Genomic DNA, 15,980 nt, shown 5'->3' with positions numbered 1-15,980 from the left:
AATAACTTTAAAAAATACATCTTTATCTAAGTCAATAAAATAGATAAACTAAAAATATTCCAAGCAAATAACACTTGTATATGTCAGCTGATGTATTATAAATGTTGACATCAGTGAAAATTACCTGATCAGTGAAAACTAGAAAAGAGATGCCATTGGCTATTAATACTAATTTAACACTTGCTCTTACACAGCGCTATAGCCCCTCTGTCTGGTAACAAGGAGCAACCAAGTAAGCCTGAGCAGGCGAGAGTGATGAACTGGATTCTTATCTGAAGGCTCTTCTTTAGGGTGAAAAACGTGGGTGACTCCACTAATTTTAGCTGCCGATATGTAAATGAACGGATGCAGTTCTCCAGTCCATGACAGGCACTCTCTGGCAGGCCGTGCAAGAGCCTCATCTTATACAGACTCCCAGCATATTCCTCACCATGTGATGAGTGCAGAAAGGAATCAACAGCAGCATTCCTTTTGAATCTGATGCGATGTCAGCATTCAATTCCAAAAGGTGCTGAGTGGCTTCTGCAAAGAAGATCTCAGATGGAACCAGAAGGGTGATGTGGCAATCAATTCATAAAGGAGTTTTTGCCTCTGAAAAACCTAAAGACAGTCACAGGTTAATTTAGGTGAGGCAGTGAAATCAAGAGTTCCTTCTTGTTATTCTTCTTGTATCTCTACTTGCAAATTTTTAGGTATTCGAAAGCTGTTATTTTGGGTTAAATCTAGGGCTTTGTTGATGCGACTATGGATAAACTAAACATCCTTAAAACACGCCAATTCTATTGCTTCTTGCAGCGCTTTGAAGAGGCATTGGAATGAAGTCAATACTTAAATATATCCAGCACAAATCAGAGACAATATCTTTAAATGATTTGGAACAAGTTAGCCTTAGAGAATCTTTAAAATTCGCTGCTCATTCCTCTCTCCAAGTCATCCTGGAAACCTCGCACCTTCTGAAAATACCACAGATATTGTATCACTTCCTTGCAACCCATTCTGACTGTGGCTTAACATAGAATCAAGCTGTGTCCTCCAAAACCCTCCCTCCTTAATCAGGCGCTGCTCCAAGGAAAAGGTGAGGCCGTCTGTCTACCAGGTCAGAACCCTCACTGGCTCCCATATAGGTGGGTACATGCAAACTTCTACCTTTATTAATGACCTTTCCCTCCCTGGGCCTCCCTTCTCTATTACTCTGCCTAAGGAAATTTTCCCTTGAAACTACCTTTCTCCCTCTAAGCACTACTTTCTGAAATGGCCTCATATGCTTTTCATTTGGAATCACACATTTCAGCACTTAATGATTCTTTGGTACATATCTTCCGATCTTCTCAACAAAAACCACAGATGCAGACGATGAATTATCTTTCTTGTGTATATCACACTTTAATGTTTGCAGAACTGTAATAATGCCATTCTCAGGATACAAGTGGGGTTTTACATGTGTTAAGATGTGTGAAAAGTGTCGCAATGTGTAATATCAGGCACGCTCCTGATATGAGTGAAATAGGGTTTTATTGAATATAAATACAAGGTGTCCACTCAGAAAGGCTTACGTCAAAAGGGAATGTGGGTGTTCGCATGAAGTCTCACTAAGAGGGGATCCTGAGAACAGAGGAAAATGCTGAAGCCAGGAAGACCCTCTTTGCATCTGCTGGACTGTGAGACACCAACAACAAACTTGCAGAGCTACCATCCAGTCTCTGTACATGGAAAAACCTATGAACTCAGGCCACCACCCTGGTTGCACGAAGTGGTAAAGGCCAAAGGAATGTTCCTGAAGTTTTCTCTTATTTTTTCAAGTTAGTATTGATGTATATAAAAAGTGCACAAATCAAAAGTATAGAAGTTACTAAATTTTGATGAAGTGAACTCACTCATGTAACCAGCACCCATATCAAGCAGCACAATATTATCAATACAGGAAAACCTACACCTGGGTCCCCTTCCATTCACTACCTGCCCCTCCTCCCCAAAGATAATCACCATCTTGACTTCTAATTGTTACACAGTATATAAATGGAATCATATATTTGTTCTGGCTCTTTTTGACCACCATTGCATTTGTGAGCTATTTGAAGGACTTCGAGCACAACTCATCACCAAACTTATGGGTCATGTGCCCTACAAATCACCACTCTCCAGTGGACTCTGGAGTCTGTCTATGTTCCAGCCACTGAAAATTAATATAAGAATAAATATCTTATGATTCTGGGAGAGGCTTATAGCATCCAGTAAACCTTTGAACTGGTTATCCCACCCATTCATGTTTGACCAAACATCTCCTTTCTAGTACTCAGCACTATCAATTAGCCTTTGTGTTCTCTTTTCATTTGATCCTTGAAATAGATCAGATAGTTGATTAATAAGTATATATAACTTATTGATTTCTGTTGGCTATATCCTTCTATAGCAATACTACTAAGACTGTCTAACATCTGCAGATTGGAAGAGCCATTAAGTATCTCATTAAACTCCCATCTTCTATACCCTTATAAAGTCAAGGCTAATCATCAAAGGCCCAGAGTAAGAAACTCTGCCTTCAATAAGGCATTATTTCCCATGAGCAAATGGAAATGCATTTGCACTTCTACACATCTGCATTTCACAGCAGGAACCCAACTCCGTCAACATTTTAATGCTGACACCACCAATTAAGAAACAAACTCTTTAGACATAAAGAAAAAACAATCTTCACAGAACCAAGACCAATAATTGAACTGATTTATGGAGTATATTCTTTACTTTTTTCAAAAGTATAACAACTTCTAATTAGAAAAAAAGATCATTCATGAACAATAACTAAAACTTAGATAATACAAAAAAGTACAATAAATTAAACAGCATCCCTATTCCAAAATCCAGAAAGAACTACCATGAACAATTTGGTATACTTCCTTTGAATACAGTTATTATATATTAAATCTAGTGACCAGTAGAGCTTAATATCATGGATATCTTACATAATTTTCTACCCAAAGTTTTAGATAAAAATTATATACCAAACATTTCCTGAAAGCTTTAAAATTAGTACAACAAAATTTAATAGCTTTGTAATATCTATCACATGGGTAAACAAAATTTATTTTACTTATTATTTTAACTTAAAACATACAAATGCACATTCACTTGCCAAATATTTGATTATAGAGCTCAAGGCTTTTCTCTGAGTAAACATCTGTTGTCCTTCTTATGAAAAACCATACCCATAATGTATAATGTGATTTTTCCAGTTTAGTTTATTGTGGAATAAAGTCTTAACATGTGAAACAATACAAGTGCAAATTTCTTATGGATATATAAATATATTCTCGTTAAACTTCTCACAACTTTGTCAACTAGAAGAAGCACTTTTTTTAAAGTGACTTATGTTTATGGATTATATCCAATGTAATGAACTTCGTTTTAATAGAAACCACAATTCACAGATTTATAGAATACTTAAATGCATTACCCAATTACAGTAACAAAAACAATCAGCATAAACAGGTTTGGGAGCTAATATAACTAATACCTGTTAAACAAGGCAGCTTTCATTTGGTTAAGACAGAAGTGCTACCAACTGTACCTGCTCGGCATGGAGTGGGCATTTGTCAGTTGTTTTTGTTTTTGTTTTTTAATTTTATTTAAGTTCTGGGATACATGTGCAGGACGTACAGATTTGTTACATAGGTAAACGTGTGCCACGGTGGTTTGCTGCACCTATCAACCCATCACCTATGTATTAAGCCCCGCATGCATTAGCTATTTATCCTGATGCTCTACCTCCCCCACACCCGAAATGTGTTAGTTTTTAAATCCAGAAACAGAGAGTATCATACTGAAAAGTCAATGAAATAGAATTCAGTCAAGCTATCATTTAATATAAACATTTCTACAGCCCATTTTTTTAAAAATGCTGGTGTCTCTAGATTTTTCCACCATGCTGAAAAAAGCTTTGGTCTAACAATAAATTTGGGCAAACAACCCCAGTGGCCCCCCTCATAGACTAACAATGAGCACAACTGTCATTGTTAGTTTATGGGATTCATTTACAGTCTTACAGGATGTTGACAATACAATCTTTCTGACACTACAGTATTCCTATCCCTCAGCATGGCTATTCAAATGAGTGTCACATGATCTTAGAACTTGATCTATTTCCATTTTATTTTTATAAGTTTGTAAAAGTAACAATCTCAACTATCTTTTACTTTAACCAAAAGAGAATTTTTTTCTTCTAGCTAAAAGAATACTTGGCAAACAAAAATGTCAAGCAAGTAAGCAATGATTGGGTCTAGTTTGTAGTACCCCTGGCAGAATATCAAGGTCTCACCAATGTTCCCCTTCTTAGAACTGGTAGATAATCAGTGATGGGTACTTCGCAGTGTGGCTCCAAGATGGAATTCAGATGTTCTGCAGCAGGCATTGCATAGCTCCAACTCCCATCATTGATTTGGTAGAGTCAGTACTTTAGTGTCTACAGAACTAAAAGGCTATCATTCCAAATGTTCCCTGACACTTTTCCATTGATCAGTCTCAGCATACACTGCAGTCACTATTGTAACCAAAAGTAAGCTTGGAATGGGCAGAGAAGGCAATTTTGACCGGATTTTAGGAAGCAGAGGAATAAAGTCTGTATCTGTTTTCTGTCATTGTTATATTGAATCACCTACAAGCAGCCATAAGGGAAAATAGAGAGTTAAAAAGATCAAGGAACAGAAGTTTAGAGGTAGGGAACTGTTGCTCAATGGGTACAAAGATTTAGTTATGCAAGAGGAATAAGTTCTAGAGATCCGTTGTACAACACAGTACTTAGTTAACAATATAATACTGCATACTTAAAAAAGAAGATAGATTTCATGTTAAATGTTCTACCTAAACAAAATTAAAACCACAAGAGAACACAAGGAAATTTTTGGAGGTGATGGATATGTTTAGTACCTTGACTGTGGTGACAGCATTAATAGGTATATGCATATGTCCAAACTCATCGATATGTACACATTAAATATGTACAATTTTTTGTACAGTCATCCTTTGGTATACCAGGGGGAATAGTTCCAGGATTCCTCTCCCCCGGGATATCAAAATCCTAGGATGCCCATGTCTTTTACATAAAATGGCCTGGTATTTGCATATAACCTAAGGATAGCCTCCCATATAGTTTCAGTCATCACTAGAGAACTTACAAGCAGTGTAAATGCTATGTAAATAGTTGTTATACTATATTTGTTTCTTATTTGTATTTTTAATTGTTGTATTGTTGTTTTTATTTTTAAATATATTTTTGATCCCTGGTTGCTTAAATCCACAGATGCAGAACCCAAGGATGTGTATGGAGAGCACATTGCATATCAATTACATATCAACAAAACTTAAAAAATAAACAAGAAGACAACATTCAGAACAACATATTCTTTATCTTTTACCGAAACATCTGAATTTCTCCTTAGACAGAAAACCCAGGCAATTTCTCTAGTTAGATTCCTTCATATCAGAGCAAAGAACAGGTACAGTGCAGGTGAGCTATTTATGGAGTTTACAGTGGCAAATGCCACTATCTATGTGTGAAGTGCTTGACGGAAGCAATGTACAAATGGATATAGTGACACTATAACAGTGAATTAGGTAAGTAAGACTGAGGTGGGGAGAGATTACCTGTAAAACACTCCTCCAGTCTTCTTGATTATCCAAACAATTTCTGCAAGTCCTAGGCAAATTATATATCCTAAGCCCGGCTTGATTAACTCTATCAGTGAGATAATCAAACCTAGGCTGCAGGCCTAGATATGATTGTTTTTCAATCCTTATTTCAAAAATAAATAACACAAAGAATGTACAGTGCTACATGCCCAGGCACACAGTAACCCTCTACATAGGGCAGCTGTCGTTTTTATTATTACTTAAATTCTTAAGCCCCTTCCAAGACTGATTATCTGTGACTAATCCTTCTACATTACTAAAAGTAAAATTCAAGCTACAAAAATGAAGAAAATCTGATGATGATGAGGGTGTGGCTTTCTCTTTTAGTGGATTTCTAGCTCCCTGGCAATTCACAGGAAATCATGCCAGAGGTTGCATGTAGTCATAGGAAGGTATCTGAGGAGGAAGGCTGATATATTTAAGAATTCTTATCAAACTTTTAGCATAAAAATTCTATTCCCATAAGCCTGGCTGTAACATACTAATGCTAAAGTAGTTGCATGGATTCAGCTGACCTTTTCTTTAAAAAAATGTTCGTATGGCCTATATTGCATCCATGATAGACACTATCACTTCCAGGAAAAGGCCTCAAAGACAAAATCTTAGCACTGGAAGCTGCTAAACTTCCATTATTAAACTTAATTCTGAATTCAGTTTGTAGGTTTGCTTCTGACTGATCCCTTTTTAGGCCCAGGAATGGCAATCTATGATTTATGTACAATCACCAACCTGTCTTGAGAAATAAAGCTTATAACAACAAAAAGTAATACTTTAAGATATAATTCAGGATGAGATTTCCAACAAACACAGATTTGAAGAAATATATTTCCAAAATGCTAATATTAAAGTTCCCCAAGGTACAAATCCAAACAGTATCTTTAAAAGAGCTCCTTGATGGATACAATCAACCTATTAATTCTTGAGAACCTAATTCACAGTAACTGCTAAGTGGCCAAGGGAATGCAGTGCAGGCATGCCTATTTTCACACAAATTCTCTCCAAAATCTAAAGATCCAATGACAATTAGTGTAGGGATGGCACAAAAGGGCACCTTGGACATATTTTGCTTTATCAAGAATGTTTAGATTTCAGATTTCCAGATCATTCAGGAATCTCACTCATTTTCTCCCAAATTTCAGCTCCTCTCTTTGATAAACATATGCTGGAAATAGGCTTTAAAAAACACCTACCAAGCAAAGAATGAGAAATGATGACCTCCAGTTTGTGGTTCAACTTCCAAGGTGATTTGAGGTAGGATTCCACACTATATTTTATTGTGTGTGCCAGGATATCAGAGAGGAATATAAGAAAAACCCAAGGGCATATAAGAACAATAATCTTTCATTGTGATGAAAGATCCCTCAAGCTAGGTAACAAACCAGCTCCAATATTTCAACCGAATTCAATAGTCTGATGTGCTCTTGGATGAAAATAACCAGTCTATCTACTTCCCATTTCACTTCACATAAAAACAGTGACTGTTTTTCAGCTTATAAACTCTTTCGGGATTGGCATAGAAGTCAGGTTATTGTCATCAACCTCATTATACCAGGGGAGGAAGTTAAACTTCAGAGAGATTACATCAGTTCATAAAGGTTGCACAGCTATTATAGAATTCACGGCTAGAGGTTTTATATAGAAATATACAAACAAATATTGTTTATAAATATATATATGTATCATACACAGACACACCCACACACATATATTTGTTACCCTTCCATGAGAGTCCCTAAAAAATATGGTTATGACTGACTCTCATTTCTAATACTGTTACCTCCTAAAGGAATCACTTCCTTAATCTAACTCCTCTTAGCCAACTGGCTGTCACCACACTGCCTGGCAGGAACACACCAAAGTGGCCCACTGCACAGTGAAAGGGACACAGCCACCAGGCCAAGCTCAAGGAAACCTACACTCTGCTGCAACTGCCAGCTGAGTTGTGCACTTTACAGTACTCAGTTGGGATAATAGATTTGTTTATGTCAGTTGTTCTTATGCTAATTATGTAATTTACTTAAATATTATGTAAACCAGTGTTATATGATTATGGAAATGAAAGATAATTGTAGTTTCTATTAAAATGTAGTTGAATGCTTTGAAGAAACTCCAAAAGGTAAGTTGTTTTTTAAAGCATAAAAAAAGAAACTGAATCATATAGACAAGAAAACTGCAAGAGATTCCCAGGGCAAGGGTTTATTATTGTATTTATAAAGAATCTGCATACGGATTCCTTCACTAGTGTCTTTAAAAAAAAAAAAAAAAGCTGGTAGTTACAGGTGTGGCTAATTAAAAAAAAAAAGCAAAGCAAAGATGCTAAGCTTAAACCAGTAGACACATACTTAGAAAAAGCCTTCACCCTAACATCAAGACATGGGAGGCTGAATGTTGTAGTGATTAAAAGTTTTATTTTAATTGTCTGCTTTATGAACCATTACTTTTACAAACTTTCGGAGTCAACCAATTACTTAACAGCATTGCAATGCCCCCAGATAGATACTTAGTAAACATTTGAAACATGTGACATATATTATGAAAATATAATTATATGAATGTATATGATAGCTTATGTTCAACTGCTCAACTGTGTTTGTGGAATCAGATAAAAATGCTACCAAAATTAATATGATTTGTATACCAATCTATGGGGGAAAAGAAATGACCATTAGCTTCCATCAGGTTTTTGGAATCCTTAATTATTGTTTTAAATCACCAAGACAGTTTAATAACTCAGTTCCCTAAAGGAGTATTTTTTTTTCCTTAACTTTCTACATCAACTTAAGCACTCTAACTTACCCAAAAGATTAACTTATAAAACAACTTGAAGCAAGATGTTAAGCATATCTAAGAAATTTCATTTAATGAGTATTGACTCCTTGTACTCTAGGCTAAGGAAAAAAGGGCAAAAAAACAAAAAAAACACAAAAGCCTGAAAGGAGCCTTCAGTCAGAGCCATGATTCAACTATAAAATACTGGCAGGTGGGAGTACAGGAAGTCTTAGGGGAAGAGTGAAATGGAAAACCAAACTAAACATGTGTCTAACGATTTTATTTATAATTGCATGAAGAGGAAACATTTATTTAGGTAAGTTTTGATTGTGACATTGCAAAGTTTCAAATAGAGTCCATTGCTCACTTCATTATGTATATGGTTCTGGAGGGAACACTTTCTTGGGTGGATAAGTAAAATTTCTAGGATCTCAAAATGTATTTGTTAACGCAGTACCAGCTCTGTCCTTACCCAACACACGAGTCTAAAGATAAAAACAGCTAGAAAGAAAGAAAAATGAATTTCAGTTCTATTCAGAAGCAATTCAAATGCATTTTACAGACTTAGATTTATGACTATTCCCTTGCTCTTATATACTTCAGGGCCAACTTTCATGTTCCATTTTTGACATCCCAGATAGAATATTGAGATATGTTTGGCATTGGAGATGAGAGGTTATGAGGAAAGAATTTCTACAAAAGCAAGTTGAAAATAAGCTTTCTTCTCATTGTGTACAAAGGGGAGGAAGGACTGAGAAAGTAGCTCCAGAGAGAGGAGAGATGGTATTCCTCTACATCCTGGATCTCCCAGGATGGCATTGATTTCAAACTGCACCAACACTCCTGTTGTTGCCCAACCTGAATTTAGAAAAGCTTCAGTAACAGCGAGAAATTGCCAGAAACCAGCTGTTTTGTTTGTTTTGTTTTGTTTTTGGTCAGGTTTTGAAAATAGCACAAATATAACGGTAGCTGGATTCACAAATTAAACCTGCAGAAGGGACTCTCAATTAACAACACCTCCTATCCCTCATTTCAGTCTGAAGAACTGGGGAGGAATGCTTAAACCGCATTGTCTTAATGCACGGAGACCAACGAGTCCAAACTAAAAAGGGCCCTAAAAATATCCTTGCCAACACACCCACCCCTGCCCTCTTTTTTTAATTAGGACCATGAAGTGCAACATAAGTGTGTAACAGTAAAATTGTACAGCATAATTGATTAAAGCAGAAAAGTCTCATAATCCTGAATTAAGGCCAAAGGAAATCAAAACATACTCAGGTTACAGCCTGTGCTCATTAAAAAAAAAGCTCTCAATTGGATTTCATAAGAAATATTGATCCTGAGCTCTGAATCCTCTCACTTTGGCTACCACGCATGATTGGGGTCAGTACCTTCTATGTTGGATGCCTTTAAAGGCCTCGACTCATGTAGAGAGAATACAATGTACAGAAGTAACTTTATTTAAACAAATTATATCTGAGGCTGCTTATAAAGCAAACAAGTGTACCCTTATTTAAGGAATGAAGATGTTGAAAAGAATAAATAAGAAAATGGTTGATTTTATCAATGCCTCTCTTAAAAATTACAGTAGGTATGACTAGGTAAAGTTTTATAGAAATAGACATGATTAAATTAAAATTGCCTCCATACCTTGCTTAAACATCAAATGTACATTGTACATTTATTTCTTCTTAAATACACTATTTGATATTTGTGATGTTCATTATAATTAACCATATACCTTCCAAATCTAACCCAAAGAAACACCTATAAAAAGAGGCTCTTTGTCTTTATTATTTGAATTTAGCCAATGACTCCGGGCTACCACCTGTTAAACAGTATTTTCAGCTTAGTAAAAGAATTCCATGTCGCTAAAACAATCCACATTTGCATTGGCAGCATTGTACAACTATATTTCAAATCTGAAAATGAAATTGAAGGCGCTGTAAAAGGGAAAGGCTGATTGTACATTGGTCAAAATCACTGTTTTCTACTGTAGTGACCTCCTCCCTTTGGCTTGAAAAACTTGTAAATTAACCTATACTTTCAAGTACAAAATGCTTCAAAGATGTTTCTGGTGAAATAATCTCCCCTGGCGATATGTTTAAGACATTCGTTTTTAGAGTCTGAAGTGCAAGCAAGTACTAGGCAAGTGGAAACCCAAGAATCCCAGGAACGCTGAAGAAAGTTTTGGTCCAGCTCACGGCCTAAACGGTGGAGGACGGGAAGAGAAGAATCAACTTGCAAACCCTCCTTTCTCCTCCTGCCTTTAAAGTTCAATCCTTCTTTGTCTTTATTCCTACAGAAAATTAGGAACAGTTCTCTAACTGGGCCTTCCCCATAGCAAAAACAGCTTTTGCTTGAAAAAATCCTATTATCCATTAGCAAGCATGTTCATTGTCAGTGAACCAGCCTCTTCCACTCCAAAGAGACAGGATCCTTACAGACAGGATCCTTCTGATTGATCTAAGATGAACACAAAGACATTCATTCCATAAGCCTTCAGGTATCCAATGCAAGAGCAAAGATCCTGGCCATTAAAGAATTTGTGGGTTAGTCAAAAAACGAAAGCATCATCCTTAACCATTTTTCAAGTACTACAATAGAATCCATTACTTTCATTTAAAAAAAAAAAAAAAGAAAGGACGGAAAGACCCACTAAAGTATGGAGGTAGGAGCTGGGGAAAAGAAAATTTCTCTCCTGGGAACTTTACGGGCATAATCAAGACAAGTAAAAAAAATATGAACACCAGTGATTCAGGCTTTTTTCATCCTACAGTAGCATTGCTGATAATCTCTCAAATGAAACCTTAATTTCCTTTTGTTAATCATCCTGCAATCTTGGATGAAAAAAAATAACTAAACTATCCTCTTTCTTCAAGTCACCATACAACTTGCCTATTTAAACACGTTTTATGAAAACTACATAATCCACTTTTCCTTAAAATTTCCCTTGTTTATAGATGCAAACCAGGTCAATTTCAGCTGGATTTTGCATACTTGTATTACATACCTTAATTCAACTTCTTGTAAAGGTTTAAAAAAGAGAAAGAGCTGAAACTAAGATACAAATACAACAAATACTGCTTATATGTCTATGTGAACATTGACACCATTTACAGATTTTTCCCCTCTTTTCCTTGGGGCTGAGGGCCCTGTCAATAATCATTACTTATTAAACAGGCTGCCATTCCCGTCCACAGAATGTAGGAAGAGAGCATAGAGGGGTAGAAATAATTACCTTGGGCTTTTCTTTAAAGACCTCCGGAATGGTACACAAGGAAATCAACTGAGAAAGAACATGAAATACCCCTACCATGTGTAGTCCCCCTCCTCTCCCAACGCATACAAGGGTTGGAGGTATACCACACTCCATTATTCTATCAACTGCATCAAAAGAGCAGATCAAAAATCTGGGGTCTTCAGGGTAGACTCATTTTCAATCCATTGAATATGTTCACACATACACTCAAGAATCCTTTATCCTTCTACAAAACGCAAGCTAGATTTGTTGAGTGGAGGCTCTAAACACCTCCTGGGAAAATGTGCTCTCAGAAATGACTGCTTCAGCCAAAGGAGAGAGAAGCAGCAAGTTACTGGCTCTACTGCCATTCTGGTTTGTGGCAGATTCCTTCCTTCCCTCCTTCCTGTCTCCCAATTTATCTTCTAGACGGTTTTTTCCAAAGCAAAGTAGGTTTGCCTTTTTTTCCCCCTTTCCCTCTCCTGGACCTTACTTACAACTACACTAAATTCTTTAAAAAGAAAAAAGTTTCAAGGGTTAAGTAACACCCAGGGTAAGATCATAGGGCAGGGAAATGAAAAATTAGCAGATGACTGAAAGCAAACCCAGTATTCCCACCATCACTGAAGAGTTAATGATGAACACTCTTCCTTTATCTCAGATGCTATGGCTCAAAACACAAATACAATATAAAGACAGCATAACCAGACAGTTTTTTGCAAAATAGCCTTGCACAGAACTTGAACTAGCAGGCTGGGGTTTGTCCTAAATAACCTTCACAGGTTGCACAAACTGTTCCCGTATCCTGATCCGATCAGCTTAAAAGACACCTGAGATTTCCTTTGAATAAGAACAAGGTGGGGGTCGGGTTGTAGTCACCTACAACATTTATAAAAATGTTGAGAAAATACGCACTTTCTATACAAATAAACAGAAAGCTATCATGCTTTGGGTATACTGGCTCATACTGAGCCCAGGTTGAAGATGCTACATTCTAACGGTGACATGTTTCCAAACGGTTGGATATTCTCACCCTTGAGTGCAGAAAACTCTCAACTCGTCTATATTTTTCAGGCACAGAGGGAGAGGAGATAAGGTTCACACCCCACCTTTGGGAACGGAACAAAAGCAAAGGCTTGGCAGGGCTGAAAAAAACTCCTCCTTCGTCAGGACCCTAGAGGTGGCAGCTCTGCAGGGCTCCCTTCATATTTCCTCCTAGTTAACTCACTCTCGGCGGTCACAGAATCTATGTCTACACCTTGGAATGGCCACGGGCAGGCTAGGAGGTCAGTTTAGCCCTTTGCCTTGGATCGCCTCCTTTCCCCAAGTCTCCCAGTGGCTTCTAATTAACCCTTTCTGGTTCCTGCCCAGGTCAGGGCTGCTGGAAGCGTCCTCAGCTACATTCTACCATTATCTCCATCAACTCGTCACCCCACACATGGACATAACTTCCTTTTGTGGTTTATCGTCGGTGAATTTGCATGTGCTTTGCTTTCTTTCCTTCCTACCGGCGGGCGGAGAAGGGGCTCAGTGCCTTCGGGAAGGCCCTCTCTCCCTCCCTGGCCCTCTACTGGAGCGGGATCCCGCAGCTCGCCAGCAGGTCTGCAGTGAGGACGGATCGCACTCGCGTTAACCCTTTGAAGGGAGTTGGGAGATCTGTTCTCATTTGGGACCCGCTAAAGTGGGGCCAGTGGAGCCTGACAATCTCCCTCCCGTTCCTACACGCCCCCACCCCGCCCCAGAACCAGAGCAGGCTGGCACCTTCTTCCCCGCAGGTGGCCAGTTTTAATCAGCTCTCACTCTGCCCCAAACCTGGGATGGGGGAGGGGGCTTGCTAGAAAGCAGGCGGCGAGGGAAAAAGACAGCAGGAGGGCAGAAGGGAAACTCAGTAGTAAATCATAGTTGAGACACAGTGTTTACTTACGAAATTTGGGGCTGGTGCTAGTTTCTGGTGTGGTGGTGGTAGCGGAGGAGGAAGAAGAGGAAGAAGAGGAGGCAGCATCCTGAAAGGGAGACAGGGTCCAGGAGGGAGTAGAATCGTGAAGGTAGGAGGAGGTAGCGTATGCCGCAGTAGGCCAGGAGGGCATTGCCTGGGTACTTGGAGTTCCTGGCACCGGGGGTCGGGAGCCCGGCGTGCTGCTACTGAAGAACGGGGCCGTGGTGGACGGGACCGTCGCGGGGGCCGCAGTGTTCCGTGCTGTGGTGGAGCGCGGGCTGGCCCGGATGGGCACCCGGTGCCCGGGGAAGCGAGTGGGCGCCCGCGTGATGGTGGTCAGGCGAGTGCTAATCCGGTTGGGCGTCCTGGAGGAGGCGGCACCCCCGGCGGAGGGGGTGGCGGGGGACGTGGTGGAAGTGGTAGTGGTGGTGGTCTCCATGGCCTTGGGGAAAGAGCTGGGCTTGGAGAGGAAGAAGGGGTCCTGGCCCATCCCCTTGGAGTCCACTAGGTCGGTGGGCACGTACTCCTTGACGGAGCCCACCACGATCCATTTGAGAAGCATGAGGCTGAGCCCCAGGCCGATGAAGCCGATGAACAGAGGTACCACGCACAGCCACGTCTGCTGCCGGTTCCACACGATGCAGTCGCTACAGCGTAACTCCCGGGGGGGCTCGGCCGCCCCTTCGCCGCCGCCGTCCGGGCCCCCGCCCGCCGCTGCCGCCGCCGCAGCCGCCGCGGTGCCCTCCTCGGCCGAGGCGGCGGCTGCCGAAGCGGCACCAGGTGGCGAGGCAGCGGCCGCCCCTTCACTCATCCTAGGAGCCGGTCTTCACCTTCGCCCCCGCGAGGGCCGCGCCAGAGGCATGGGGCCGCGCGGGCCGGGCGCGGGCGCGGGCGCGGGCTCCGGCGGCGGCGGCGGGCTCGGGCGCAGGCAGCGGCCGCGGCGGCCGCATGCAAATCCGCTCCCTGCCCCCACGCCCCTCCCCCCGAGAGGCGGGCGGCGGGCGGGGAGGAGAGGAGCGGGGGAGGGGACGGGGCCGGGGAGGGGGCGGTAAGGAGCTCGGAAGAGGGGCGAGACGGGCCCCCGGCGCCTCCGGTCGGTCAGAGAGCGGCGGGGCGCGTCTGCAGCCCTCCAAGCGGCTTCCTGCGCGCCGGGTCCCCGCGCCCGCTGCTGCTGCTGCTGCCCGCCGCCTGCGTGCGCTCCAGGAGCGCCGACATCCTCGGGGCACCGCGCCCAGCCCGCTCCCTGGGGCGCCCGCTCGCGCCGCGCCTGGGCCTCGCGCCGCCTTCAGTGGCCCCGCCGGCCGGTCGCGGGGTGCCGGGTGCCCGCCAGCCGCATTCCGACACAGAGGGCCTGCCTGGCCGCCGCGATCTTCGGCGGCTGCTCCGCGAGCCCGGGTGGTGAGGTGCACCTGTTCTTCAGCCGGCCCGCAGCCAACCCTCGACCAGCACTCTTCTGGAGAGACCAATCCCAGCGCAGCGCGGAGGGCTAGCGGCCCGGCTCGCCTTGCTCCAGCCGTTCGCTGCTGCGCGCCGCTGCCGCCGCCGCCGGAGAGTCAAACTCCAGCGAACAGCGCCGCTGTCGCCGCCGCGAGCCAGGGGCTGGGGGCGCACCGGGCGCCCGCGGCGGGTGCGGTCTGACCCGCCTCCGAGGGACCCAACAAGCAGGCAGAGGATCGGAAATCACGCCCCGGCGCCCTGCCCGGTTGAGCGTGGGGGACGGAAGCGGGAGACTGCGTCGGGGGTCCCGGGGAACGCAGACCCCGGGCCGAGGGCGTCTCCAGACGGGCTCTGGCTGCCAGGCTGGTGCGTGTGTGTGTGCAGAATCGCCGCGGCGGGCTGGGATTCGGGCAGAGTAGCGCCTCCCACTAGAACCTAATGCTGGTTTCTTAATGCACACAAGATAGATAAATGATCCAAGCAAACCCCCGTTTGGGGTGGGGGGGGGGCGCAAAAGCAGCTTCCGACCGATTGTGAGTCGTCTCCTGTACGGATCCAGTGGGGTCAGAGACTGACGCTGCTGGGCGAGGGGGCGGGGGCGGATGCGGGTGGGAGGGTGCCCGTGCCCTCCCCTGCCGGATGGCGGTGCGGCTGGATGGAAGGCCACCTTTGCCGGAGTTCCTGAGAGATGCAGGTGGAGCAGAAGACCTTTGTGTAATCAGACCTGTCAGATATCTCCAAGCCATTTATGTGAACTTGCCTTAAAATATTGTCTTTACGTGTAAATGTACGCACAGGTACACACGTTACAAGGCAAGTGTTTGTGAGAGGTAAATATAAAACGATTTGAGGTTGGACTCCCAAATTCCGTTAATGCTTTCTTCCCTTGGCTGGGGAGGCACCTGTGTACCTATT

At 42.4% G+C, this 15,980-nt stretch overlaps 1 protein-coding gene across 13 annotated transcripts in view; it reads right to left on the bottom strand.

The window, feature by feature from the left end:
• Positions 1-14,586, bottom strand: part of NRG3 (neuregulin 3) — a 1,116,866-nt gene extending 1,102,280 nt beyond the window's left edge. For 8 of the 13 annotated variants that reach the window (XM_054660295.2, XM_054660298.2, XM_054660296.2 and 5 more), the window contains exon 1: positions 13,617-14,454. In XM_054660295.2, coding sequence (XP_054516270.2) covers positions 13,617-14,439 — 823 coding nt within the window. In that variant the 5' untranslated portion in view covers positions 14,440-14,454. Of the gene's footprint in view, positions 1-13,616 lie in introns of all 13 variants that reach the window. The other 5 variants (XM_016918766.4, XM_016918770.4, XM_054660302.2 and 2 more) reach the window with 2 other exon arrangements.
• Positions 14,587-15,980: the final 1,394 nt, after the last annotated feature.

The sequence above is a fragment of the Pan troglodytes genome, chromosome 8 (assembly GCF_028858775.2).
Source record: "Pan troglodytes isolate AG18354 chromosome 8, NHGRI_mPanTro3-v2.0_pri, whole genome shotgun sequence".
Taxonomy (NCBI): Eukaryota; Metazoa; Chordata; class Mammalia; order Primates; family Hominidae; genus Pan; species Pan troglodytes.
Note: the sequence above shows the minus strand (reverse complement) of the source record. Positions and strands in the feature narration are given on the sequence as shown.